General features: G+C 50.5%; 1 protein-coding gene across 1 annotated transcript in view; it reads right to left on the reverse strand.

Moving 5' to 3' along the window:
• LOC137322210 (dynein axonemal heavy chain 8-like) overlaps positions 1 to 27211 on the reverse strand; it is a 1468904-nt gene that overhangs the window by 724341 nt on the left and 717352 nt on the right. Inside the window, exons 42-43 of the mRNA XM_067985326.1 lie at positions 14039 to 14200; positions 12875 to 13099 (exon numbers count right to left, since the gene is read on the reverse strand). Coding sequence (XP_067841427.1) covers positions 12875 to 13099; positions 14039 to 14200 — 387 coding nt within the window. The remainder of the gene's footprint in view (positions 1 to 12874; positions 13100 to 14038; positions 14201 to 27211) is intronic.

Here is a 27211-nt window from a genome sequence, read left to right on the forward strand (position 1 = left end):
AGGGATCGGTGCTGGGTCTGCTGTTATTTGTTATTTATATTAATGATTTGGATGAGAATTTAGGAGGCATGGTTAGTAAGTTTGCAGATGACACCAAGATTGGTGGCATCGTGGACAGTGAAGAAGGTTATCTAGGATTGCAACGGGATCTTGATAAATTGGGCCAGTGGGCCGATGAATGGCAGATGGAGTTTAATTTAGATAAATGTGAGGTGATGCATTTTGGTAGATCGAATCGGGCCAGGACCTACTCCGTTAATGGTAGGGCGTTGGGGAGAGTTATAGAACAAAGAGATCTAGGAGTACAGGTTCATAGCTCCTTGAAAGTGGAGTCACAGGTGGATAGGTTGGTGAAGAAGGCATTCAGCATGCTTGGTTTCATTGGTCAGAACATTGAATACAGGAGTTGGGATGTCTTGTTGAAGTTGTACAAGACATTAGTAAGGCCACACTTGGAATATTGTGTACAGTTCTGGTCACCCTATTATAGAAAGGATATTATTAAGCTAGAAAGAGTGCAGAAAAGATTTACTAGGATGCTACCGGGACTTGATGGTTTGACTTATTGGGAGAGGTTAGACAGACTGGGACTTTTTTCCCTGGAGAGTAGGAGGTTTAGGGGTGATCTTATAGAAGTCTATAAAATAATGAGGGGCATAGATAAGGTAGATAGTCAAAATCTTTTCCCAAAGGTAGGGGAGTCTATAACGAGGGGGCATAGATTTAAGGTGAGAGGGGAGAGATACAAAAGGGTCCAGAGGGGCAATTTTTTCACTCAAAGGATGGTGAGTGTCTGGAACGAGCTGCCAGAGGCAGTAGTAGAGGCGGGTACAATTTTGTCTTTTAAAAAGCATTTGGACAGTTACATGGGTAAGATGGGTATAGAGGGATATGGGCCAAGTGCAGGCAACTGGGACTAGCTTAGTGGTATAAACTGGGCGACATGGACATGTTGGGCCGAAGGGCCTGTTTCCATGTTGTAAACTTCTATGATTCTAAAATTTATGAAGAAGTTCAATGAAATATATGTTGAAAAGACCTTTCCACTTGTGGTGGAGTACAAAACTAGTCACCATACATATAAGATAGTCATTAATAAATCAAATCAAATAGGGAACTCAGCAGAAACTTCTTTACTCAGAAAGTGGTGACACTAGTGTGGAATTCGCTATTACATTGAGTAGTTGAGGCGAATAGCATAAATGCATTTAAGGGGAAGCTAGATAAGTACCATAGAGAGAGTGCAGCGAAGGTTCACCAGACTGATTCCTGGGACGGCAGGATTGTTGTATGACGTGAGATTGGGTCGACTCGAGTTTAGAAGAATGAGAGGGGATCTCATTGAAACATAAAATTCTGATAGGGTTAGACAGACTGGATGCAGTGAGAATGTTTCTCCTGGCTGGGGGGTCCACAACGAGGGGTCACAGTCTCAGGATATGGGGTAGTACATTTAGGACTGAGATGAGGAGAAATTTCTTCACTCAGAGGATGGTGAACAACACCACCTGCACGTTCCCCTCCAAGTCACAAACCATCCCGACTTGGAAATATATCGTCGTTCCTTCATCGTCGCTGGGTCGAAATCCTGGAACTCCCTTGCTAACAGCAGTGGGAGAATCTTCACCGGACAGACTGCAGCGGTTCAAGAAGGCAGCTCACCACCACCTTCTCAAGGGAAATTAGGGATGGGCAATAAATACCGGACTCGCCAGCAACGCCCACATCCCATGAACGAATTTTTAAGAAGTGCCCCTTGATAGCACTGTCGACGACACCTTCCAGCACTTTGCTGATGATTGAAAGTCGGCTGATGGGGCGGGAATTGGCCGGATTGGATTTGTCCTGCTTTTTGTGGACAGGACATACCTGGGCAATTTTCCACATTGTCGGGTAGATGCCAGTGTTGTAGCTGTATTGGAACAGCTTGGCTAGAGGTGCGGCTAGTTCTGGAGCACAAGTCTTCAGCACTACAGCCGGGTTGTTGTCGAAGCCCATAGCCTTTGCTGTATCCCGTGCACTCAGCTGTTTCTTGATATCACATGGAGTGAATCAAATTGGCTGAAGACTGGCTTCTGTGATGGTGGGGATATCGGGAGGAGGCCGAGATGAATCATCCACTCGGCACTTCTGGCTGAAGATGGTTGCAAACGCTTCAGCCTTGTCTTTTGTACTCACGTGCTAGACTCCGCCATCATGGAGGATGGGGATGTTTACGAAGCCTCCTCCTCCCGTTAGCTGTTTAATTGTCCACCACCATTCACGACTGGATGTGGTTGGACTGCAGAGCTTTGATCTGATCCGTTGGTTGTGCAATCACTTAGCTCTGTCTATAGCATGTTGCTTCCGCTGTTTTGCATGCATGTAGTCCTGAGTTGTAGCTTTACCAGGTTGGCACCTCATTTTTAGGTACGCCTGGTGCTGCTCCTGGCATGCTCTTCTACACTCCTCATTGAACCAGAGTTGATCCCCTGACTTGTTGGTAATGGTAGAGTGAGGAATATGCCGGGTCAAGATAAAGGAGCACCAGAGCATCCTGGTGGTTGCAGTCCAGCAGAATATACTGACCGAGGCATACTTTCCAATATTTCTGTGCTGTGTCTCAGGAAGTTGTACTTCAATCATAAAGCTTTGGAGGCTCTGTTCGTTGTTGCAGCCTGAACTGCATCCAAGGTCCAAAGCACAGAAAACTCTGATGGTGGCAAAGAAAGTGACCACAGCTCTCAACTTTTATGCAAAAAGCTCATTCCAAGTAATCACAAGAGACTTGTGCCAGATCAGCCAATTCACCGTACATTCCTGTACACGGCAAGTCGCCAATGCCCTCTTTGCCAGGACAGCTCAGTTTATATACCTCAACAGTAGGCCCAGACAGATCGTATCATAGTAAGTACAGTATCTTCACAGTCGATGACACTAAATGCATACCAGAAATAGTGGGGAACCAAGGGGCTAATAAGAGTGAGGAACCTAATGTAATTAACATATCAGTAGAGAAAAAGTACTCGAGAAACTAATGAGACTAAAAGCCGATAAATCCCCTGGACCTGATGGCCTACACCCTCGGGTTATAAAAGAGGTGGCTGCAGAGATAGTGGATGCATTGGTTGTGACCTTTCAAAATTCTGTAGATTCTAGAACCGTCCTAGCAGATTGGAAGGTAACAAATGTAACCCCGCTATTCAAGAAAGGAGGCAGAGAGAAAACAGGGAACTACAGGCCAGTTAGCCTGACATCAGCCATCGGGAAAATGCTGGAATCCATTATTAAGGTTACTTAGAACATCATAATATGATTAGGCAGAGTCAACATGGTTTTATGAAAGGGAAATTGTGTTTGACAAATTTATTAGAGTTTTTTGAGGATGTAACTAGCAGGGTAGGTAAAGGGGAACCAGTGCTTGTAGTATATTTGGATTTTAAAAAGGCATTCCATAACGTGCAACATAAAAGGTTGTTATGCAAGATAAGGGCTCAAGGGGTTGGGGATAATATATTAGCATGGATAGAGGATGGGTTAATGAACAGAAAACAGAGAGTAGAAATAAATGGGTCATTTTCAGGTAGGCAGGCTGTAACTATTGGGGTGCGGCAAGGATCGGTGCTTGGGCCTCAGCTATTTACAATCTATATTAATGACTTAGATGAAGGGACCGAGTGCAATGTATGCAAGTTTGCAGATGATACAAAGCTAGGTGGGAAAGTAAGCTGTGAGGAGGACACAAAGAGTCTGCAAAGGGATATAGACAGGTTAAGTGAGTGGGCAAGAAGGTGGCAGATGGAGTATAATGTGGGGAAATGTGAGGTTATTCACTTTGGTAGGAAGAATAGAAAAACAGAATATTTTTAAATAGGTGAGAAACTATTAAATGTTGGTGTTCAAAGAGATTTGGGTGTCCTCATACAAGAAGCACAAAAAGTTAGCATGCAGGTACAACAAGCAATTAGGAAGGTAAATGGCATGTTGACCTTTATTGCAAGGGGGTTGGAGTACAAGAGTAAGGAACTCTTACTACAATTATACAGGGCTTTGGTGAGACCACACCTGGAGTACTGTGTACAGTTTTGGTCTCCTTATCTAAGGAAGGATATACTTGCCTTAGGGGTGGTACAATGAAGGTTCACTAGATTGATTCCTGGGATGAGAGGGTTGTCCTATGAAGAGAGATTGAGTCGAATGGACCTTTTCTCTCTGAAGTTTAGAAGAATGAGAGGTGATTTCATTGAAATATATAAGATTCTGAGGGGGCTTGATAGAGTAGATGCTGAGAGGTTGTTTCCCCTGGCTGGAGAGTCTAGAACTAGGGGACATAGTCTTAGGATAAGGGGTTGGCCATTTAAGACTGAGATGAGGAGGAATTTCTTCACTCAGCAGATTGTGAATCTTTGGAATTCTCTACCCCAGAGAGCTGTGGATCCTGAGTCGTTGAATATATTCAAGGCTGAGATAGATAGATCAAGGGATATGGGGATCGGGCAGGAAAGTGGAGTTGAGGTCGAAGATCAGCCATGATCTTATTGAATGGCGCAGCAGGCTCAAGGGGCCGTGTGGCCTTCTCCTGTTCCTATTTCTTATGTTCTTATGTATATAATTCCCTTTTGAAAGTTATTATTGAACCTGCTTCCACCACCCTTTCAGGCACTGCATTCCATTGCATATCCCTTGATTCCCCTAGAGTCCAAAAATCTATCTATCTCAGCCTTGAATATTACAACTCGCTGCGTGAAAAAATGTTTCGTCATGGCGCCTCTGCCCATCACCTTAAATCTGTGTCCTCTGGTTGCTGACCTGAAGTCCCTCATCCCTGGTAGCATTCTAGTACATCGTGTCTGCACCCCCTCTAAGGCGGATAAAGGAGGGCCCGAGAGCGGGAGAGCTGAGCTGAGCGAGATCGGAGGCGGATAAAGGAGGGCCCGAGAGCGGGAGAGCTGAGCTGAGCGAGATCGGAGGCGGATAAACTGGGACCAGCGGCGGAGTTCCAGAGGTGACGTCACCAGTGAAAAAGGGACGCGGCGCAGGGGAGGCAGCTGATTGGTAAGTAGGTTCAGTGAATCAAGGTCCCTGTGAGGAGGGCAAGCAAGTTGACGAGGAGGAGGATCGAGCGACTGTAGCTGCTGGAGGCACAAAGTCACAGACAACAGGTAAGTGATTGGCTGGTGACTGGTAAGTAGTTTTTCTTTCCTTTTTTTTTCTCTTGACGTTGTAGTTGTTGTTAAGCTAACTTAAGGGTTAAGTCATGGCAGGAGATCCCAGAGCCGTGTCATGTTCCTCTTGTGGGATGTGGGAATTCAGGGATCCTTCCTGTGTCCCTGGTTCCTTCACCTGCAGGAAGTGTGTCCAGCTGCAGCTACTGTTTGACCGCTTGACGGCTCTGGAGCTGCGGATGGACTCACTTTGGAGCATCCGCAATGCTGAGGAAGTCGTGGATAGCACGTTCAGTGAGTTGGTCACACCACAGATAAAAATTACTGAGGGAGATAGTGAATGGGTGACCAACAGACAGAGGAAGAGTAGGAAGGCAGTGCAGGGGTCCCCTGCGGTCATCTCCCTCCAAAACAAGTATACCGTTTTGGATACTGTTGGGGGAGATGGCTCACCAGGGGAAGGTGACAGCAGCCAGGTTCATGGCACCATGGCTGGCTCTGCTGCACAGGAGGGCAGGAAAAAGAGTGGCAGAGCTATAGTGACAGGGGACTCGATTGTAAGGGGAATAGACAGGCGTTTCTGCGGACGCAACCGAGACTCCAGGATGGTATGTTGCCTCCCTGGTGCAAGGGTCAGGGATGTCTCGGAGCGGCTGCAGGACATTCTGGAGGGGGAGGGTGAACAGTCAGTTGTCGTGGTGCATATAGGTACCAACGATATAGGTAAAAAACGGGATGAGGTCCGACAAGCTGAATTTAGGGAGTTAGGAGTTAAACTAAAAAGTAGGACCTCAAAGGTAGTAATCTCAGGATTGCTACCAGTGCCATGGGCTAGTCAGAGTAGGAATGACAGGATAGCTAGGATGAATACGTGGCTTGAGAGATGGTGCAAGAGGGAGGGATTCAAATTCCTGGGCCATTGGAACCGGTTCTGGGGGAGGTGGGACCAGTACAAATTGGACGGTCTGCATCTGGGCAGGACTGGAACCAATGTCCTAGGGGGAGTGTTTGCTAGTGCTGATGGGGAGGGTTTAAACTAATGTGGCAGGGGGATGGGAACCGATGCAGGAAGTCAGTGGGAAGTAAAGTGGTGACAGAAACAAAAGGCAGTAAGGGAGAGTGTACAAAACATGACCGGACAGATGGTCTGAGAAAGCAGGGCAAAGACCAAGTGAAGTCTAGATTAAACTGCATTTATTTCAATGCAAGAAGTCTGATGGGCAAGGCAGATGAACTCAGGGCATGGATGGGTACATGGGACTGGGATGTTATAGCTATTACTGAAGCATGGCTAAGGGAGGGGCAGGACTGGCAGCTCAATGTTCCAGGGTACAGATGCTATAGGAAAGATAGAGCAGGAGGTAAGAGAGGAGGGGGAGTTGCGTTCTTGATTAGGGAGAACATCACGGCAGTAGTGAGAGGGGATATATCCGAGGGTTCGCCCAATGAGTCTATATGGGTAGAACTGAAAAATAAGAAGGGAGAGATCACTTTGATAGGATTGTACAACAGACCCCCAAATAGTCAACGGGAAATTGAGGAGCAAATATGTAAGGAGATTACAGACAGCTGCAAGAAAAATAAGGTGGTAATAGTAGGGGACTTTAACTTTCCCAACATTGACTGGGACAGCCATAGCATTAGGGGCTTGGATGGAGAGAAATTTGTTGAGTGTATTCAGGAGGAATTTCTCATTCAGTATGTGGATGGCCCGACTAGAGAGGGGGCAAAACTTGACCTCCTCTTGGGAAATAAGGAAGGGCAGGTGACAGAAGTGTTAGTGAGGGATCACTTTGGGACAAGTGATCATAATTCCATCAGTTTTAAGATAGCTATGGAGAATGATAGGTCTGGCCCAAAAGTTAAAATTCTAAATTGGGGAAAGGCCAATTTTGATGGTATTAGACAGGAACTTTCAGAAGTTGATTGGGAGAGTCTGTTGGCAGGCAAAGGGACGTCTGGTAAGTGGGAGGCTTTCAAAATTGTGTTAACCAGGGTTCAGGGTAAGCACATTCCTTATAAAGTGAAGGGCAAGGCTGGTAGAAGTAGGGAACCTTGGATGACTCGGGAGATTGAGGCCCGAGTCAAAAAGAAGGAGGCATATGACATGCATAGGCAGCTGGGATCAAGTGGATCCCTTGAAGAGTATAGAGATTGCCGGAGTAGAGTTAAGAGAGAAATCAGGAGGGCAAAAAGGGGACATGAGATTGCTTTGGCAGATAAGGCAAAGGAGAATCCAAAGAGCTTCTACAAATACATAAAGGGCAAAAGAGTAACTAGGGAGAGAGTAGGGCCTCTTAAGGATCAACAAGGTCATCTATGTGCGGAACCACAAGAGATGGGTGAGATCCTAACTGAATATTTCACATCGGTATTTACGGTTGAGAAAGGCATGGATGTTAGGGAACTTGGGGAAATAAATAGTGATGTCTTGAGGAGTGTACATATTACAGAGAGGGAGGTGCTGGAAGTCTTAACGCGCATCAAGGTAGATAAATCTCCGGGACCTGATGAAATGTATCCCAGGACGTTATGGGAGGTCAGGGAGGAAATTGCGGGTCCCCTAGCAGAGATATTTGAATCATCGACAGCTACAGGTGAGGTGCCTGAAGATTGGAGGGTAGCAAATGTTGTGCCTTTGTTTAAGAAGGGCGGCAGGGAAAAGCCTGGGAACTACAGACCGGTGAGCCTGACATCTGTAGTGGGTAAGTTGTTAGAGGGTATTCTGAGAGACAGGATCTACCGGCATTTGGAGAGGCAGGGACTGATGAGGAACAGTCAGCATGGTTTTGTGAGTGGAAAATCATGTCTCACGAATTTGATTGAGTTTTTTGAAGGGGTAACCAAGAAGATAGATGAGGGCTGTGCAGTAGACGTGGTCTACATGGACTTTAGCAAAGCCTTTGACAAGGTACCGCATGGTAGGTTGTTACATAAGGTTAGATCTCACGGGATCCAAGGTGAGGTAGCCAATTGGATACAAAATTGGATTGACAACAGAAGACAGAGGGTGGTTGTAGAGGGTTGTTTTTCAAACTGGAGGCCTGTGACCAGCGGTGTGCCTCAGGGATCGGTGCTGGGTCCGCTGTTATTTGTTATTTATATTAATGATTTGGATGAGAATTTAGGAGGCATGGTTAGTAAGTTTGCAGATGACACCAAGATTGGTGGCATTGTGGACAGTGAAGAAGGTTATCTAGGATTGCAACGGGATCTTGATAAATTGGGCCAGTGGACCGATGAATGGCAGATGGAGTTTAATTTAGATAAATGTGAGGTGATGCATTTTGGTAGATCGAATCGGGCCAGGACCTACTCCGTTAATGGTAGGGCGTTGGGGAGAGTTATAGAACAAAGAGATCTAGGAGTACAGGTTCATAGCTCCTTGAAAGTGGAGTCACAGGTGGATAGGGTGGTGAAGAAGGCATTCGGCATGCTTGGTTTCATTGGTCAGAACATTGAATACAGGAGTTGGGATGTCTTGTTGAAGTTGTACAAGACATTGGTAAGGCCACACTTGGAATACTGTGTGCAGTTCTGGTCACCCTATTATAGAAAGGATATTATTAAACTAGAAAGAGTGCAGAAAAGATTTACTAGGATGCTACCGGGACTTGATGGTTTGACTTACAGGGAGAGGTTGGATAGACTGAGACTTTTTTCCCTGGAGAGTAGGAGGTTGAGGGGTGATCTTATACAAGTCTATAAAATAATGAGGGGCATAGATAAGGTCGATAGTCAAAATCTTTTCCCAAAGGTAGGGGAGTCTATAACGAGGGGGCATAGATTTAAGGTGAGAGGGGAGAGATACAAAAGGGTCCAGAGGGGCAATTTTTTCACTCAAAGGGTGGTGAGTGTCTGGAACGAGCTGCCAGAGGCAGTAGTAGAGGCGGGTACAATTTTGTCTTTTAAAAAGCATTTGGACAGTTACATGGGTAAGATGGGTCTAGAGGGATATGGGCCAAGTGCAGGCAATTGGGACTAGCTTAGTGGTATAAACTGGGCGACATGGACATGTTGGGCCGAAGGGCCTGTTTCCATGTTGTAAACCTCTATGATTCTATGATTCTAACATCCTTTCTAAAGTGTGGTGACCAGAATTGAACACAATACTCCAGCTGAGGCCTAACCAGTCTTTTATAAAGCTTTGGCATAACTTCCTTGCTTTTGTACTCTACGCTTTTATTAAGGATCCGATCTGCTTTTTTTAACAGCCTTCTCAACTTGTCCTGCCGCCTTCAAATATTTGTGTCTGTGCTCCCTTGGGTCTCTCTGTTCCTGCACCCCCTTTAAAATTATACCATTTGGTTTATTTGCCTCTCCTCATTCTTCCTTCCAAAATACATCACTTCACACTTCTCTGTGTTAAATTTCATCTGCCATGTGTTTGCCCATTTCACCAACCTGCTTATGTCCTCCTGAAGTCTGTTACTATCCTTCATATTGTTTCCTACATTTCTGAGTTTCGTGTCATCTGCAAGCTTTGAAATTATACCCTCTATGCCCAAGTTCAGGTCATTAATATATATCAACAAGAGCAGTGGTCCTAATACAGACCCCTGGGGAACACCACTGTATACTTCCCTCCAGTCTGAAAAACAACCATTCACCACTCGTCTCTGCTTTCTGTCCCTTAGCCAATTTTGTATCCACGCTGCCACTGTCCCTTTAATCCCATTGGTTTTAATGAGAAGGCAAGAATTTTTTTACAGTATTACCAAATTCCCCAGGGTTGTGGTGACCAGTGATTGTGTCCAAATATTAAACCCCATACTTATATGAATCACAAAGGCTTCCATTCCGAAATGTGAAGCTCATCTGCGAGGACGTGCACAGCTTCCTGCACATGAATTCTCTGTTCATCCTTGAAACCCTAGCCTTCAATATTCTCCCCATTAGAATAGACATGTTTTCTACCATTTCTATCTCCTGTGTAAATATTTCCCATTACTGATCTATGCTTCTATTTGTCAATTTTTTCCTTACATTCAATTTGAACAGGACAGGACTCTTCTTCAAAAAATTCTGACATTATCCTAAAATTTCCCATTCCTCAGGCCGTGACAGATTTCAAAACAAGGGCCAAGTGTACAGCAATTGATGAAGGTGAAAAATATATTTGTTGGAACGAATATCAGAGTTGAAAGCTCCACAATGCTCATGCAGAATTATTCGATTGGCATGTTGGTGACAAAAAGATTCATTGTCCCAGCGTAGCACTTAACGGAGCCAATTATGTATTCCACTGGTGAATATGGTCTTTGAGTACATGAAACTGGAGAGACTGGCATTTTATAATGTGGGAATGCAGAACTGTACCACCAGATTTGGAATAGGTTTGAAACATAGCATTACGATGTGGAGATGTTACATGAGACATGACATGTGGTAATTATGGCATGCTTGGGAGGAACAGGTAACTTTGGACCTATGGTTCCCAAAGCTTTCCACCACTGGGAGTTTTCCTTGTCTTATATCTGGGTCTGCTGTGGACCAATTGATAGAGATTGATTGCTATGATTAGTCAACAACTCGATTGTTGTATCATGTGCCTACCAAGATGGTAGAAGGTGAACCAGATGGGCCTTTCTCTTTTTCGTCCACTATTTCCTATGTTCCTTTGTTTCCTACTTCCCTAATATTTCTTTCTGTGTCGGTGTCCAGGACCTAATTTGTATTCTCGAATCAGCGGACATGAGGGAGGAAAGTAACATTCGCTCCAGACAAGTGCCAGGCAATGACCATCTCCAACAAGAGAGAGTCTAACCACCTCCCCTTGACATTCAACGGCATCACCAATGCCGAATCCCCCACCATCAACATCCTGGGGGTAACCATTGACCAGAAACTTAACTGGACCAGCCACATAAATATTGTGGCTGCAAGAGCAGGTCAGAGGTTGGGTATTCTGCGGCGAGTGACTTATCTCCTGACTCCCCAAAGCCTTTCCACCATCTACAAGGCACAAGTCAGGAGTGTGATGGAATACTTTCCACTTGCCTGAATGAGTGCAGTTCCAACAACACTCAAGAAGCTTGACACCATCCAGGACAAAGCAACCCGCTTGATTGTTAACCCTTCCACCACCCTAAACATTCACTCCCTTTACCACCGGCGCACCGTGGCTGCAGTGTTTACCATCTACAGGATGCACTGCAGCAACTCGTCACGGCTTCTTCGACAGCACCTCCCAAACCCGAGACATGTACCATCTAGAAGGACAAGGGCAGCAGGCACATGGGAACAACACCATCTGCAAGTTCCCCTCCAAGTCACGCACCATCCCGACTTGGAAATATATTGCCGTTCCTTCATCGTCACTGGGTCAAAATCCTGGAACTCCCTACCTAACAGCATTGTGGGAGAACCTTCACCCCACGGACTGCAGCGTTGAAGAAAGCGGCTCACCACCACCTTCTCAAGGGCAATTAGGGATGGGCAATAAATGCTGGCTTTGCCAGCGACACCCACATCCTATGAACGAATTTTAAAAAATGACGATTCCAGGCCCATCGAGGGATCGCGCAGGAAACCTGTCCTTTCTTTCTGTCTTCATTGTCTTTCTTGTTTTTGTTTGGTAAGTTAATTCAAAAAGAAGATCCAAAGGTGTAATTTAGGTTCATTGGAATATTTTACAATATATTATGATATGGATGTTACATAGGAACATGGAAAAGTATACAAATTATGTTAAACTTGTATAGAACCTTGGTTAGACCATACCTGGAGTATTGTGAATAGTTCTGGTCTCCATATTATGAAAAGGATATTGAGGCACTGGAGAAGGTGCAAAAAAGATTTACTCGGATGATACCAAAACTGAGAGGTTATACCTATCAGGAAAGGTTGAGCAGGCTGGGGTTCGTTTCTCTAGAAAAGAGAAGGCTGAGAGGATTTCCCCATTGATGTAGAACTCGCTACCACAAGGAGTAGTTGAAGGGAACAGCATTGATGCATTTGAGGGGAAGCTAGATAAGCACATGAGAGAGAAAGGAATAGAAGGATATGCTGATCGGGTTAGATGAAGTAGGAAGGGAGGAGGGTCATGTGGAGAATAACACCGGCATGGTGGACCTTTTGGGCTGAATGGTCTGTTTCTGTGCTATATGGTATATGTAATTCTATGTAATACACTCTGTGGTCCCTCTGGTTAAAAGCTGATACCCTTCACTCAGCCAACTCCCTTAAATATCCATGCAATTCTCACTTAAATGTTTCCATACTCACTGCCTCCCTGTGCAGTCTGGTCCACACATTTATCACTTTCTGTGTAAAGTAGTTAAATCTGAGGTTTTGCATGTTTGGCTGAATGTCAGTTTATGTTTCCATTGTTGATTGTTTCTATTTGTTATTCGCAGTTCATTTAAAAATAAATTAATAAAAAGCGTGATGACAATAATAATGATTTGTTGCTTGACATAGTTATGTAATCAATTAATTATTTATAAGTTAGATTTCTTCAAGCCACAACATAGCAATATTAATCATTACCATGTGATGGAGTATCTGGCAAACATAAAGATAAGAAAAATGTAACTTTTAATGTTACATGTCACCATAAAAGTTTAAAATCTTAAATAATAGATGCAAAAGTATGCCAGAACACTATTCACCGTGGACTAGCAAATGCAGCTGAAGAATAGGGAATGATTTAACAGTTGATATAAACCAACAGCACAAAAGTGCAATAAACTGGAATTAAAATATGATTATAAATTCTTTCACTATACCAAGTCATCAAATATGTCCCTCTGGTGAACATGAATGGTAACAAGAGTTTCAAACTGGATTCTCTGAAACTTAGTCAGGTCGTGTGTTGTTTGGCCGATAAGAGAGTTTAGCATCTCTAGGAACCTCTGATTAGTCGTTTGCATGATCTTTTTACTGTCTTTTGCCAAGTTAAGTGCTTCCTCTGAGTCCCGTGTCCACAGTATCTGGATTGCTAGAATTCCTACCTGTAGGCACAAAAGGAGACACAGACTATATGTGCACAAAAAATAAACCAGAAAAATAACATAGTGTGACTGGAACTTATTGGTTGGTGGACAGGAAGCAGAGGCATTTTCTTTCTAAAGCTCTGTTTGTGGGAGCTTGCTGTGCGCAAATTGGCTGCCGCGTTTCCTACACTACAACAGTGACTACATTTCAAAAATACTTCATTGGCTGTGAAGCGCTTTGAGTCATTCCACCTGATTTCTCTCTTATTCCCAACTTCTTAACCTTTAACTTGTAAACCCTTCGCCATTTGAAAAAATTGCCTCACTTAACTGTCAATCCTCTTTATAATCTTGGAAACTAAAATTAGGTCATTTTAATTCTTCTCTTTTTGAAAGGTTACGAGTAAAACTTCCATAACTGTCCGTCATAATTTAAATGCTTAATACATCTCATTGAATGAAAACAACCCTCTCTTCATTGTCGCTGGGTCAAAATCCTGGAACTCCCTTCCTAACAGCACTGTGGGAGAACCGTCACCACACGGACTGCAGCGGTTCAAGAAGGCGGCTCACCACCACCTTCTCAAGGGCAATTAGGGATGGGCAATAAATGCTGGCCTCGCCAGTGACGCCCACATCCTGTGAACGAATAAAAAAAAACAACCCTCTCTAATTATCTTCCTTACTCCCTGACTCTTCTTTCATTTCAAGCCTATCATGCCTTCCTGGGAACAATCAATTATCTTATTTTCCAAGCTTCCTATCTGGACACTGGGGTGAAATAGGCCTATATTTTCTACACTAGAGAATTGTGCAAGTAGAGGTGAGACACGAATCAAAATATTATAGCCTTTGCATCTGTATGATCTAACCCAGAGTATCTATAGGACTTGATAATGAGGAAGAATGATAGCATGAATCAGTAAAACAAAACAATAAATATCTTTATTGGTTTACCTGGCCAGGAGCCTCATAGAGGAAAGGTATTAGCTGAAATTCTGGTTCAGCGAAGCTGTAAAATGCTAATTTAATCACAGTATGCAATGATGCTTGCTGCACACGCAATAAGTCACTTAACCATAGTTCCACAGGGCCCTTTGCAATCACTGGGGTTTCCAACTGCATGTTAAATGAAAAAAAAACACAAAAAGTGACTAACATCCATCATTACTAATGTTAATAGACAGCATATAACAATCAGGATATTTAAACATTTTCAACAACATTTTCATGAGAAATATATGATTAATCAGTAGCTTTCAAAGAAATATTCCAGTTATTTAAGTTGATATCTGAGAGCCAATCAAAACAAAACATAATTGACTTTATTTCATAGAATCATAGAATCAGGAGGAGGCCATTTGGCCCATTGTGCCTGTGCCGGCTCTCTGAAAGAGCTACCAATTGGTCCCACTCCCTGCTCTTTCCCCATGAAAAATGTTTCCTTTTTAAGTATTTATCCAATTCTGTTTTGAAAGTTATTATTGAATCTTCTTCCACCAGCCTTTCAGGCAGTGCATTCCAGATCATAACAACTCGCTGAGTTATACTTTAGTATAACTCCCTTGTTTTTATACTCTATGCCTCTATTTATAAAGGCAAGGATCCCATATGCCTTTTTAATTGCCTAATCAAATTGTCTTGTCACCTTCAACGATTTCTGTATGTGCACTCTCAGGTGTCTCGGATCCTGCACCCCCTTTAAAATTGTACCATTTAGTTAATATCGCCTCTCTTCATTCATTTTTCCAAAATGCATTACTTCACACTTCTCTGCATTAAATTTAATCTGCCATGTGTCTGCCCATTCCACCAGCCTGTATATCCTCTTGAAGTCTATGACTATCCTCCTCACTGTTCACAACACTTCCAAGTTTTGTGTCATCTGCAAATTTGGAAATTATGCCCTGTATGCTCAAGTCCAAGTCATTAATATATATCAAGAAAAGGAGTGGACCTAGTACCAACCCCTGGGGAACACCACTGCATACTTCCCTCCAGTCTGGAAATCAACCATTACATTATTCTCTGCATTGTGTCCCTTAGCCAATTTCGGATCCACGCTGCCACTGCCCCTTTAATTCCATTGGCTTCCAGAGGTGGCAGGAGCGGATCGAGAGGAGTGACGGAGGTAGCAGAGGGAAGCAAATAAAGGTCCAGGTTCGAAGGCCTGCACTCATTTGGAGCGGCAGAGGCGGCGGAAGCGGACCTAAAGGAGCACCGGATGCAGCAGGAGTGGAAGTAAAGGAGCACCGGAGGCGGTGGGAGCGGACCTAAAGGAGCGCCGGAGGCGGCGGGAGCGGATCTAAAGGAGACGGCGAGAGCGGACCTAAAGGAACGTTGGAGGCGGCCGGAGCGGACCTAAAGGAGCGGGAAGGGGGCAGGAGTGGACCTAAAGGAGCGCGGTGGCGGCGGGAGCGGACCTAAAGGAGCGCGGAGGCGGCGGGAGCGGACCGAAAGGAGCGCGGAGGCGGCGGGAGCGGATCTAAAGGAGCGGCGGAGGCGGTGGGAGCGGACCTAAAGGAGCGCGAAGGCGGTGGGAGCGAGACCTAAAGGAGCGCGAAGGGGGCGGGAGTGGACCTAAAGGAGCGCGGAGGCGGTGGGAGCGGACCTAAAGGAGCGCGGAGGTGGTGGGAGCGGACATAAAGGAGCGGCGGAGGCGGTGGGAGAGGACATAAAGGAGCGGCGGAGGCGGTGGGAGCGGACCTAAAGGAGCGCGGAGGCGGTGGGAGCGGATCGAAAGGAGCGCGGAGGCGGTGGGAGCGGACCTAAAGGAGCGCGGAGGCGGTGGGAGCGGACCGAAAGTAAGGCCGGAGGCGGCGGGAGTGGACCGAAAGGAGCGCCTGAGGCGGCGGGAGCGGACCTAAAGGAGCGCCGGAGGCGGCGGGAGCGGACCTAAAGGAGCGCCGGAGGCGGCGGGAGCGGACCTAAAGGAGCGCCGGAGGCGGCGGGAGCGGATTGAAAGGAGCACCTGAGGCGGTGGGAGCGGACCTAAAGGAGCGCCGGAGGCGGCGGGAGCGGACCTAAAGGAGCGCCGGAGGCGGTGGGAGCGGACGTAAAGGAGCGCGGAGGCGGCGGGAGCGGACCTAAAGGAGCGCGGAGGCGGTGGGAGCGGACCTAAAGGAGCGCGGAGGTGGTGGAAGCGAGACCTAAAGGAGCGCGGAGGGGGCGGGAGCGGACCTAAAGGAGCGCCTGAGGCGGCGGGAGCAGACCTAAAGGAGCGCCTGAGGCAGCGGGAGCGGACCTGAAGGAGCGCCGGAGGCGGTGGGAGCGTTCCTAAAGGAGCGCGGAAGCGGTGGGAGCGGACCTAAAGGAACGCCGGAGGCGGTGGGAGAGGACCTAAAGGAGCGCCTGAGGCGGTGGGAGCGGACCTAAAGGAATGCCGGAGGCGGTGGGAGAGGACCTAAAGGAGCGCCTGAGGCGGTGGAAGCGGACCTAAAGGAACGCCGGAGGCGGCGGGCGCGGACCGAAAGGAGCGCCGGAGGCGGCGGGAGCGGACCTAAAGGAGCGCCTGAGGCGGTGGGAGCGGACCTAAAGGAGCGCCTGAGGCGGTGGGAGCGGACATAAAGGAGCGCGGAGGTGGTGGGAGCGGACATAAAGGAGCGCGGAGGTGGTGGGAGCGGACCTAAAGGAGCGCGGAGGCAGTGGGAGCAGAACTAAAGGAGTGCCTGAGGCGGTGGGAGCGGACCTAAAGGAACTCCGGAGGCGGCGGGAGCGGACCGAAAGGAGCGCCGGAGGCGGCGGGAGCGGACCTAAAGGAGCGCGGAGGTGGTGGGAGCGGATCTGAAGGAGCGCGGAGGTGGTGGGAGCGGACCGAAGGGAGCGCGGAGGTGGTGGGGGCGGACCTAACGGAGCGCGGAGGCGGTGGGAGCGGACCGAAAGGAGCGCGGAGGCGGTGGGAGCGGACCGAAAGGAGCGCGGAGGTGGTGGGAGCGGACCTAAAGGGGCGCGGAGGCGGCGGGAGTGGACCTAAAGGAACGTTGGAGGCGGCCGGAGCGGACCTAAAGGAGCGCGAAGGGGGCGGGAGTGGACCTAAAGGGGCGCGGAGGCGGCGGGAGCGGACCTAAAGGAGCGCGGAGGCGGCGGGAGTGGACCTAAAGGAGCGCGAAGGGGGCGGGAGTGGACCTAAAGGGGCGCGGAGGCGGCGGGAGCGGACCGAAGGGAGCGCGGAGGTGGTGGGGGCGGACCTAAAGGAGCACGGAGGCGGCGGGAGCGGATCTGAAGGAGAGCGGAGGTGGTGTGAGCGGACCTAAAGGAGCGCGGAGGTGGTGTGAGCGGACCTAAAGGAGCGCGGAGGTGGTGGGAGCGGACCTAAAGGAGCGCGAGGTGGTGGGAGCGTACCTAAAAGAGCGCGGAGGCGGCGGGAGCGGACCTAAAGGAGCGCCTGAGGCGGTGGGAGCAGACCGAAAGGAGCGCCTGAGGCGGTGGGAGCGGACCTAAAGGAGCGCGGAGGTGGTGGGAGCGGATCAAAAGGAGCGCGGAGGTGGTGGGAGCGAGACCTAAAGGAGCGCGGAGGTGGTGGGAGCGGATCAAAAGGAGCGCGGAGGTGGTGGGAGCGGATCTAAAGGAGCGCGGAGGTGGTGGGAGCGGATCTAAAGGAGCGTGGAGGTGGTGGGAGCGGATCTAAAGGATCGCGGAGGCGGTGGGAGCAGACCGAAAGGAGCGCGGAGGTGGTGGGAGCGGACCAAAAGGAGCGCCTGAAGCGGCGGGAGCGGATCTGAAGGAGCGCGGAGGTGGTGGGAGCGGATCTAAAGGAGCGCGGAGGTGGTGGGAGCGGATCTAAAGGAGCGCGGAGGTGGTGGGAGCGGATCTAAAGGAGCGCGGAGGCGGTGGGAGCGGATCTAAAGGAGCGCGGAGGTGGTCGGAGCGGACCTAAAGGAGCGCGGAGGCGGTGGGAGCGGATCTAAAGGAGCGCGGAGGCGGTGGGAGCGGACCGAAAGGAGCGCGGAGGCGGTGGGAGCGGATCTAAAGGAGCGCGGAGGTGGTGGGAGCGGATCTAAAGGAGCGCGGAGGCGGTGGGAGCGAGACCTAAAGGAGCGCGGAGGCGGTGGGAGCGGATCTAAAGGAGCGCGGAGGCGGTGGGAGCGGATCTAAAGGAGCGCGGAGGCGGTGGGAGCGGATCTAAAGGAGCGCGGAGGCGGTGGGAGCGGATCTAAAGGAGCGCGGAGGCGGTGGGAGCGGATCTAAAGGAGCGCGGAGGCGGTGGGAGCGGATCTAAAGGAGCGCGGAGGCGGTGGGAGCGGATCTAAAGGAGCGCGGAGGCGGTGGGAGCGGATCTAAAGGAGCGCGGAGGTGGTGGGAGCGGATCTAAAGGAGCGCGGAGGCGGCGGGAGCGGACCGAAAGGAGCGCGGAGGCGGTGGGAGCGGACCGAAAGGAGCGCGGAGGTGGTGGGAGCGGACCTAAAGGGGCGCGGAGGCGGCGGGAGTGGACCTAAAGGAACGTTGGAGGCGGCCGGAGCGGACCTAAAGGAGCGCGAAGGGGGCGGGAGTGGACCTAAAGGGGCGCGGAGGCGGCGGGAGCGGACCTAAAGGAGCGCGGAGGCGGCGGGAGTGGACCTAAAGGAGCGCGAAGGGGGCGGGAGTGGACCTAAAGGGGCGCGGAGGCGGCGGGAGCGGACCGAAGGGAGCGCGGAGGTGGTGGGGGCGGACCTAAAGGAGCACGGAGGCGGCGGGAGCGGATCTGAAGGAGAGCGGAGGTGGTGTGAGCGGACCTAAAGGAGCGCGGAGGTGGTGGGAGCGGACCTAAAGGAGCGCGAGGTGGTGGGAGCGTACCTAAAAGAGCGCGGAGGCGGCGGGAGCGGACCTAAAGGAGCGCCTGAGGCGGTGGGAGCAGACCGAAAGGAGCGCCTGAGGCGGTGGGAGCGGACCTGAAGGAACGCAGGAGGTGGTGGGAGCGGACCTAAAGGAGCGCGGAGGTGGTGGGAGCGGATCAAAAGGAGCGCGGAGGTGGTGGGAGCGGATCAAAAGGAGCGCGGAGGTGGTGGGAGCGAGACCTAAAGGAGCGCGGAGGTGGTGGGAGCGGATCAAAAGGAGCGCGGAGGTGGTGGGAGCGGATCTAAAGGAGCGTGGAGGTGGTGGGAGCGGATCTAAAGGATCGCGGAGGCGGTGGGAGCAGACCGAAAGGAGCGCGGAGGTGGTGGGAGCGGACCAAAAGGAGCGCCTGAAGCGGCGGGAGCGGATCTGAAGGAGCGCGGAGGTGGTGGGAGCGGATCTAAAGGAGCGCGGAGGTGGTGGGAGCGGATCTAAAGGAGCGCGGAGGTGGTGGGAGCGGATCTAAAGGAGCGCGGAGGCGGTGGGAGCGGATCTAAAGGAGCGCGGAGGTGGTCGGAGCGGACCTAAAGGAGCGCGGAGGCGGTGGGAGCGGATCTAAAGGAGCGCGGAGGCGGTGGGAGCGGACCGAAAGGAGCGCGGAGGCGGTGGGAGCGGATCTAAAGGAGCGCGGAGGTGGTGGGAGCGGATCTAAAGGAGCGCGGAGGCGGTGGGAGCGAGACCTAAAGGAGCGCGGAGGCGGTGGGAGCGGATCTAAAGGAGCGCGGAGGTGGTGGGAGCGGATCTAAAGGAGCGCGGAGGCGGTGGGAGCGGATCTAAAGGAGCGCGGAGGCGGTGGGAGCGGATCTAAAGGAGCGCGGAGGCGGTGGGAGCGGATCTAAAGGAGCGCGGAGGCGGTGGGAGCGGATCTAAAGGAGCGCGGAGGCGGTGGGAGCGGATCTAAAGGAGCGCGGAGGCGGTGGGAGCGGATCTAAAGGAGCGCGGAGGTGGTGGGAGCGGATCTAAAGGAGCGCGGAGGCGGCGGGAGCGGACCTGAAGGAGCGCCTGAGGCGGCGGGAGCGGACCTGAAGGAGCGCCGGAGGCGGTGGGAGCGTACCGAAAGGAGCGCGGAGGGGGCGGGAGTGGACCTAAAGGAGCGCGGAGGCGGCGTGAGCGGACCTAAAGGAGCGCGGAGGCGGTGGGAGCGAGACCGAAAGGAGCGCCTGAGGCGGTGGGAGCGGACATAAAGGAGCGCCTGAGGCGGTGGGAGCGGACCTGAAGGAACGCCGGATGCGGCGGGAGCGGACCTAAAGGAGCGCGGAGGTGGTGGGAGCGGATCTAAAGGAGCGCGGAGGCGGCGGGAGCGGACCTAAAGGAGCGCGGAGGTGGTGGGAGCGGACCTAAAGGAGCGCGGAGGTGGTGGGAGCGGATCTAAAGGAGCGCGGAGGTGGTGGGAGCGGATCTAAAGGAGCGCGGAGGCGGTGGGAGCGGACGTAAAGGAGCGCGGAGGCGGCGGGAGCGGACCTAAAGGAGCGCGGAGGCGGTGGGAGCGGACCTAAAGGAGCGGATCTAAAGGAGCGCCGGAGGCGGTGGGAGCGGACGTAAAGGAGCGCGGAGGCAGCGGGAGCGGACCTAAAGGAGCGCGGATGCGGCGGGAGCGGACCTAAAGGAGCGCGGAGGCGGCGGGAGCGGACCTAAAGGAGCGCGAAGGCGGCGGGAGCGGACCTAAAGGAGCGCGGAGGCGGCGGGAGCGGACCTAAAGGAGCGCGGAGGCGGCGGGAGCGGACCTAAAGGAGCGCCTGAGGCGGTGGGAGTAGACCTAAAGGAGCGGACATGAAGGAGCGGCGGAGGTGGTGGGAGCGGACCTAAAGGAGCGCGGAGGCGGCGCGAGCGGACCTAAAGGAGCGCCTGAGGTGGCGGGAGTAGACCTAAAGGAGCGGACATGAAGGAGCGCCTGAGGCGGTGGGAGCGGACCTAAAGGAGCGCGGAGGTGGTGGGAGCGGATCTAAAGTAGCGCGGAGGCGGTGGGAGTGGACCTAAAGGAGCGCGGAGGCGGTGGGAGTGGACCTAAAGGAGCGGACATGAAGGAGCGGCGGAGGTGGTGGGAGCGGACCTAAAGGAGCGCGGAGGTGGTGGGAGCGGACCTGAAGGAGCGCGGAGGCGGCGGGAGCGGACCTGAAGGAGCGCGGAGGCGGTGGGAGCGGACCTGAAGGAGCGCGGAGGCGGCGGGAGCGGACCTAAAGGAGCGCGGAGGTGGTGGTCTCGGACCTAAAGGAGAGCGGAGGCGGTGGGAGCGGACATAAAGGAGCGCGGAGGTGGCGGGAGCGGACCTAAAGGAGCGCGGAGGCGGTGGGAGCGGACATAAAGGAGCGGCGGAGGCGGTGGTAGCGGACCTAAAGGAGCGGCGGAGGTGGTGGGAGCGGACCTAAAGGAGCGGCGGAGGCGGTGGTAGCGGACCTAAAGGAGCGCGGAGGCGGCGGGAGCGGACCTAAAGGAGCGCGGCGGCGGCGGGAGTGGACCTAAAGGAGCGCGGAGGTGGCGGGAGTGGATCTAAAGGAGCGCGGAGGTGGTGGTAGCGGACCTAAAGGAGCGCGGAGGTGGTGGGAGCGGACATAAAGGAGCGGCGGAGGTGGTGGGAGCGGACCTAAAGGAGCGCGGCGGCGGCGGGAGTGGACCTAAAGGAGCGCGGAGGTGGTGGGAGCGGACATAAAGGAGCGGACCTAAAGGAGCGCGGAGGTGGCGGGAGTGGACCTAAAGGAGCGGCGGAGGCGGTGGTAGCGGACCTAAAGGAGCGGACATAAAGGAGCGCGGAGGTGGTGGGAGCGGACATAAAGGAGCGCGGAGGCGGTGGGAGCGGATCTGAAGGAGTGCGGAGATTCATAGAGTCATACAGCACGGATGGAGGCCCTTCGGCCCATCGTGTCCGCGCCGGCCATCAGCCCTGTCTACTCTAATCCCATATTCCAGCATTTGGTCCGTAGCCTTGTATGCTATGGCATTTCAAGTGCTCATCCAAATGCTTCTTGAATGTTGTGAGGGTTCCTGCCTCCACAACCCTTTCAGGCAGTGAGTTCCAGACTCCAACCACCCTCTGGGTGAAAAAGTTCTTTCTCAAATCCCCTCTAAACCTCCCGCCTTTTACCTTGAATCTATGTCCCCTTGTTATAGAACCCTCAACGAAGGGAAAAAGCTCCTTAGTATCCATCCTATCTGTGCCCCTCATAATTTTGTACACCTCAATCATGTCCCCCCTCAGCCTCCTCTGCTCCAAGGAAAACAAACCCAATCTTCCCAGTCTCTCTTCATAGCTGAAGCGCTCCAGCCCTGGTAACATCCTGGTGAATCTCCTCTGCACCCTCTCCAAAGCGATCACATCCTTCCTGTAGTGTGGCGACCAGAACTGCACACAGTACTCCAGCTGTGGCCTAACCAGTGTTTTATACAGCTCCATCATAACCTCCTTGCTCTTATATTCTATGCCTCGGCTAATAAAGGCAAGTATCCCATATGCCTTCTTTACCACCTTATCTACCTGTTCCGCCGCCTTCAGGGATCTGTGAACTTGCACACCAAGATCCCTCTGACCCTCTGTCTTGCCTAGGGTCCTCCCATTCAGTGTTGAAATCGCTTGCCTTCAATCTAAATTACATTTATTGATTTTTTAACAACTTTAACTAGTTGATTTAGTGATTTAAATATCATCTCGGCTTTAATTGCCAGCAGGACTTCCGGGTTCGGGAACAGCACGGGAACCGATGACTCTGGGTCGTGCGCGTTCTTCAGTGTCTTGGAGCCGGGATTTCTGCCTGCTCCTCAAAAAGCCGATTTTCATTGCCCCCCCAGCCCTGAATGCACCCGGACATTTGTTTCAAAATCGAGCCCCACCTGTTCCACACCATCGGCCAAAGTTAAAATTACTCCCTATAAGTACAACATTCTGGGTACCTCCAGAAGGCGCAATGGTGCCTTTGGTGCAGCCACACAATCCTGCTCTCAGTCTGCTGCTCCTCCTCAACATCATTCGTTGTAGCCAGTATAAGGGGATTCCTAAAGGAAAGGCCACTTTAAAAACAGTGCGGTGGTTGGTTAGCACTGAATTGGGGATGTCAGGAACCTTTTCATGACAATGCCCAGCTTCAGAAAGTTCCAAAATAGTTCAGAATATTGAAAAAGCATCTCAACCATTTCTTTTAAACTATTTTACCAACAAACTGGAAATGCAAACGCTGTGACAAATACGGCTGAATTCTCCTCCCATTGGCAGGTTAGTGGCAGAGTGGGAATACCAACAGCCATTGTGAATCCATAAACAACGCACATTAATTTTCCTTCTGGGGCTCTCATTTGCTGTAAGATGGGTTTACTGCAGTAATGCTGCTTCTGATGTGTTTATCACAGCTGGAAGGGATGGAAATATAGTCCTGATCCTTTTAAAAGGCTGCAGCCAGTTAAAGGGCAATTATCATTTTCTGAGCAGCAAGAAAAAGAAGAACGGCAGCAATGTCTGAAGTAGCAGCAGCTTTGGTGTGGGGGAGGGGGGGGGTGAGGGAGAATCAGCAGCTGGAAGGGCCCCAGATGCATCTCTGGAGGTGTTGCTGGCTGAAGTAGAGCTAGACAAGGCATGCCCTGTACTGAAGGCAAGAAGCGGGTAGTGCAGGCTGTCGGGAAGGTAGAGTCAATGCATCTGCAACAACCCAAGAACTGCCATGCCTTGTAGGAAAAGGTTCAATGTGCTCAGAAGAGTAGCCTATGTAACCCAAGGTACTGTTGCCTACACATCCTCAACCACTCATAGGGGTAAAAAAAAATTGGATAGGGGCCATTTTTGGGCGGAGGTAGGGTGATGTGCTATTACCCCAGACCCCATGGCACCCACACAGACAGGACGCAAGTTTCAGCCCACCCAAGGACTTACCTGCAATCAGCGTTCCATTCCAGGCCTTGCAGGTGGAATCAATGCAATTTGCACTTTCAATCACCAGGGGAGCTCAATCTCTTAAAGGGAGGATGTTTCTTAGAAACCTCTTAAAGGTAGCTGGTACCTGTTATTTGCTGAAAATAACAGTCTACTGTCTGCATAGAGTCTGAATGAAGATCAGACATTGCACACGTAAAACACAGATGCAGGTCCGATCCCTATGTTTACACACTGATAAGTTTTGTTAAAACATTGAATAAAGGTTGCGCACTTCTCAATCCCACATCCTCCAATCTGCATGCCAGACCTCACCAATCTGCCGATCTGAGTTGGTACCAGGCCTGCGAGAGTGCATGCACCAAAGTTCTCTGCTGATGCATTAGAGACCTTGGTGCAAGAGGTGGACAGAAGGAGGGACATCCTATAAACCGAAGGGGGTTAGTGGGGCAAGAGGCCCTCCAGATATATGTCCAAAAGGCAGTGGGAGGCAGCGGGGGACAAAGTCAATGCCAGGCGCACAGCATCATGAACATGGATGCAGTGCCGGAAGAAGTTCAATGCTTTGACAGGAGTGGTCAAGGTTACAGAGGTCAACTGTCAAGTGGCGTCTCCTACCAACTGCACCACGCACTACACCCCCCCATCACCCATATACCAACAAACTCACTCTTTCCATCAGTACTCAACTCTTCTAACCAGATGCTTCCTCTCACTCTTATATATTACCACTGTTTCAAGCCGCCCACCCACAACTCACAGGCCACACACACCGGCAGCTACTCAACCATGACAGGCACATCACCCAGACACACGTCTCGCTTTCTTGCAGGAGAAGGTGGCGCATATCAGGAGGCAGCAAGTGGCTGTGGCATTTAGCTCCTCGAGCCTGTTCTGCTATTCAATTAGATCATGGTGGACCTGTGACCTAACTCCATATACCCGCCTTAGCCCCGTATCCCTTAATACCCTTGGTTCACAGAAATCTATCAATCTCAGATTTAACATTCACAGAAGAGTGTTCCAAATGTCTCCCACCCTTTGAGTGTAGAAGCATTTCCTAACTTCACTCCTGCACGTCCTGGCTCTAAATGTTAGGCTATGTCCCCGCGTCGTAGTATTCAAGTCTCGGAGACTTCCAAATGTCTCGGCAGCCAGAAGCAATGATCCAGCCAATAACCTGTAAATCCCTTTACATAGCGCTGGTAGGGGGTCCTCCGGGCACTCTAAGACACGTTCAGATGGTCAGGGTTAAGGCTGTGCGTTGAGTTGAGCAGTGAGTCCCAAAATGGTGTCTTATCACTTTAAATCAATGTTGTACACTGATTGATGCCATTTTCTTCCTACTTTACATGATTCCAGCGTTCGTTATCGGCGTCTGCGCTAACTCCTACACCAAGATGGCTTCTGGCGCATGTCACGCTGGAAACGTGCGTGCGCATCCAAGACGCCATCTTGGATGGTGGAGAGGCCGTGTAGCGCCCGTTTTAGCGCCCTTAGAGCTTTCATTAAACTTTCATTCGCTTTCTCTTTCAGCACCTGGGTGTATGGAAACTCATTGCTGCAAAGGGAAACCTCTGCAAACACTCTACTCAAAATCACAAAGGTTACTGCTCATTTTCAGGATACTTCATTTAAAGGAACAATGAACCTTCTGATCATCTGGGATGCCTACAATCATAGGGGAAACTGTCCATGTCACTCACATACTTTTAACATTGTGTTCTCTACCTCTAAAGGAACAGATGGCCTACAACCAGCGCAACAGAAATACAACCGGAGGAGGAGTAACGTTGTCGAAAACCCTGGGTGGACACAAAGAGGAAGTGTTGCACAGTCTGGTGAGGCAGACAAGTAAGTTTTTTTAACCTTTCTGTAGGGCCAGGAGGAGCAGCAATTTAGGCCTCCTTTGCCACAGGGATCTCCCTTTCCATCCCGCGAGACCCTCCCAAAACCTACTCCCTCACAACTTACCTCGTTGCCAGTGGCCTTTGGTGCCAGCCGGCGGGCTCCTGCTGCCTAAAATCTCACTCCACCCGCAGGTCAGCTTCTTGCCCCAAATGGATGAAATATAGATCAGGCCCGGGAGTTAAAATCGTCTGATTTCTGCTCTCGGGTAAAAACAGAGCTACAGTGTTAAGAAGTAGTTTTAGTTAGGGTGATTGGAATTTTTGGCACTTTCTGGAGAATATGTTGTTCTTTAAAATAAACCACAGCTTTTGCACATAGAAAAAATAGTTCATTTCTACACTATTCTGCCACAGGAGATTCCTATTTCTCATCCACATGCTGCCCCTCAGTGACACGACGTCAGGTTCCTCAAGTACGCTGATGACACCCAGCTCTGCATCACCACCACCTCCCTTGACCCCTCAACTGTCTCTGATTTACCACATTACTTGTCCGACTGGATGAGTAAAAATTTCCTCCAACTATATATTGCGAAGACTGAAGCCGTTGTTTTCGGTCCCCGCCACAAACTCCGTTCCCGAGCCACCGACTCCATCTCTCTCCCTGGCCATTGCCTAAGATTGAACCAGACCGTTTGCAACCTCGGCATCCTATCTGACCCTGAGATGAGCTTCCGGCCCCATATCCTCTCCATCACTAAGACTTCCATCTCTGTAACATCTCCATCACTAAGACTTCCATCTCTGTCTCCGCCCCTGCCTCAGCTCATCTGCTGCTGAAGCCCTCATCCATGCCTTTGTTACCTCTAGAACCGACTATTCCAATGCTCTCCTGGCTGGCCTCCCACCTTCCACCCTCCATAAACTTGTGCTCATCCAAAACTCTGCTGCCTGAATCCTAACTCGCACCAAGTCCCATTCACTCATCGCCCCTGTGCTCGCTGACCTACATTGGCTCCTGGTCCGGAACGCTTCAATTTTAAAATTCTCATCTTTGTTTTCAAATCCCTCCATGGCCTCGCCCCTCCCTATCTCTGTAACCTCCTCCAGCCTTACAACCCTATGAGATCTCTGCACTCCTCCAATTCTGACCTTTTGCGCATCCCCGATTTTAATTGCTCCACCATAGGCGACCGTGCCTTCAGTTGTCTAGGTCCTAAGCTCTGGAATTCCCTCCCTAAACCTCTCCACCTCTCTACCTCTCTCTCTCCTTAAAACCTACCTCTTTGACCAAGCTTTTACTCACCTGTCCTAATATCTCCTTATGTGGCTCATTGTCAAATTTTGTTTGATAACACTCCTGTGAAGCATCTTGGGACGTTTTACTACATTAAAGGCACTATATAAATGCAAGTTTTTGTTATTGTATTTCAGGTTGTAAGAGCCTTATGACAGGCAATCATAATTGAGATCTTCAGCTAAGTGCCACATCTTCCCAATGAATTAATAGTCAAAAGGAACAACCTCTTCTGGCTCCTTGTCTTCGCTTTGCTCTTGTCTTGACTCCACCTAGTCCATTAATACACCTTTTTGGATAGCAAAACTGTTGAGCATCCG

Source organism: Heptranchias perlo, chromosome 5 (genome assembly GCF_035084215.1).
Source record: "Heptranchias perlo isolate sHepPer1 chromosome 5, sHepPer1.hap1, whole genome shotgun sequence".
NCBI lineage: Eukaryota > Metazoa > Chordata > Chondrichthyes > Hexanchiformes > Hexanchidae > Heptranchias > Heptranchias perlo.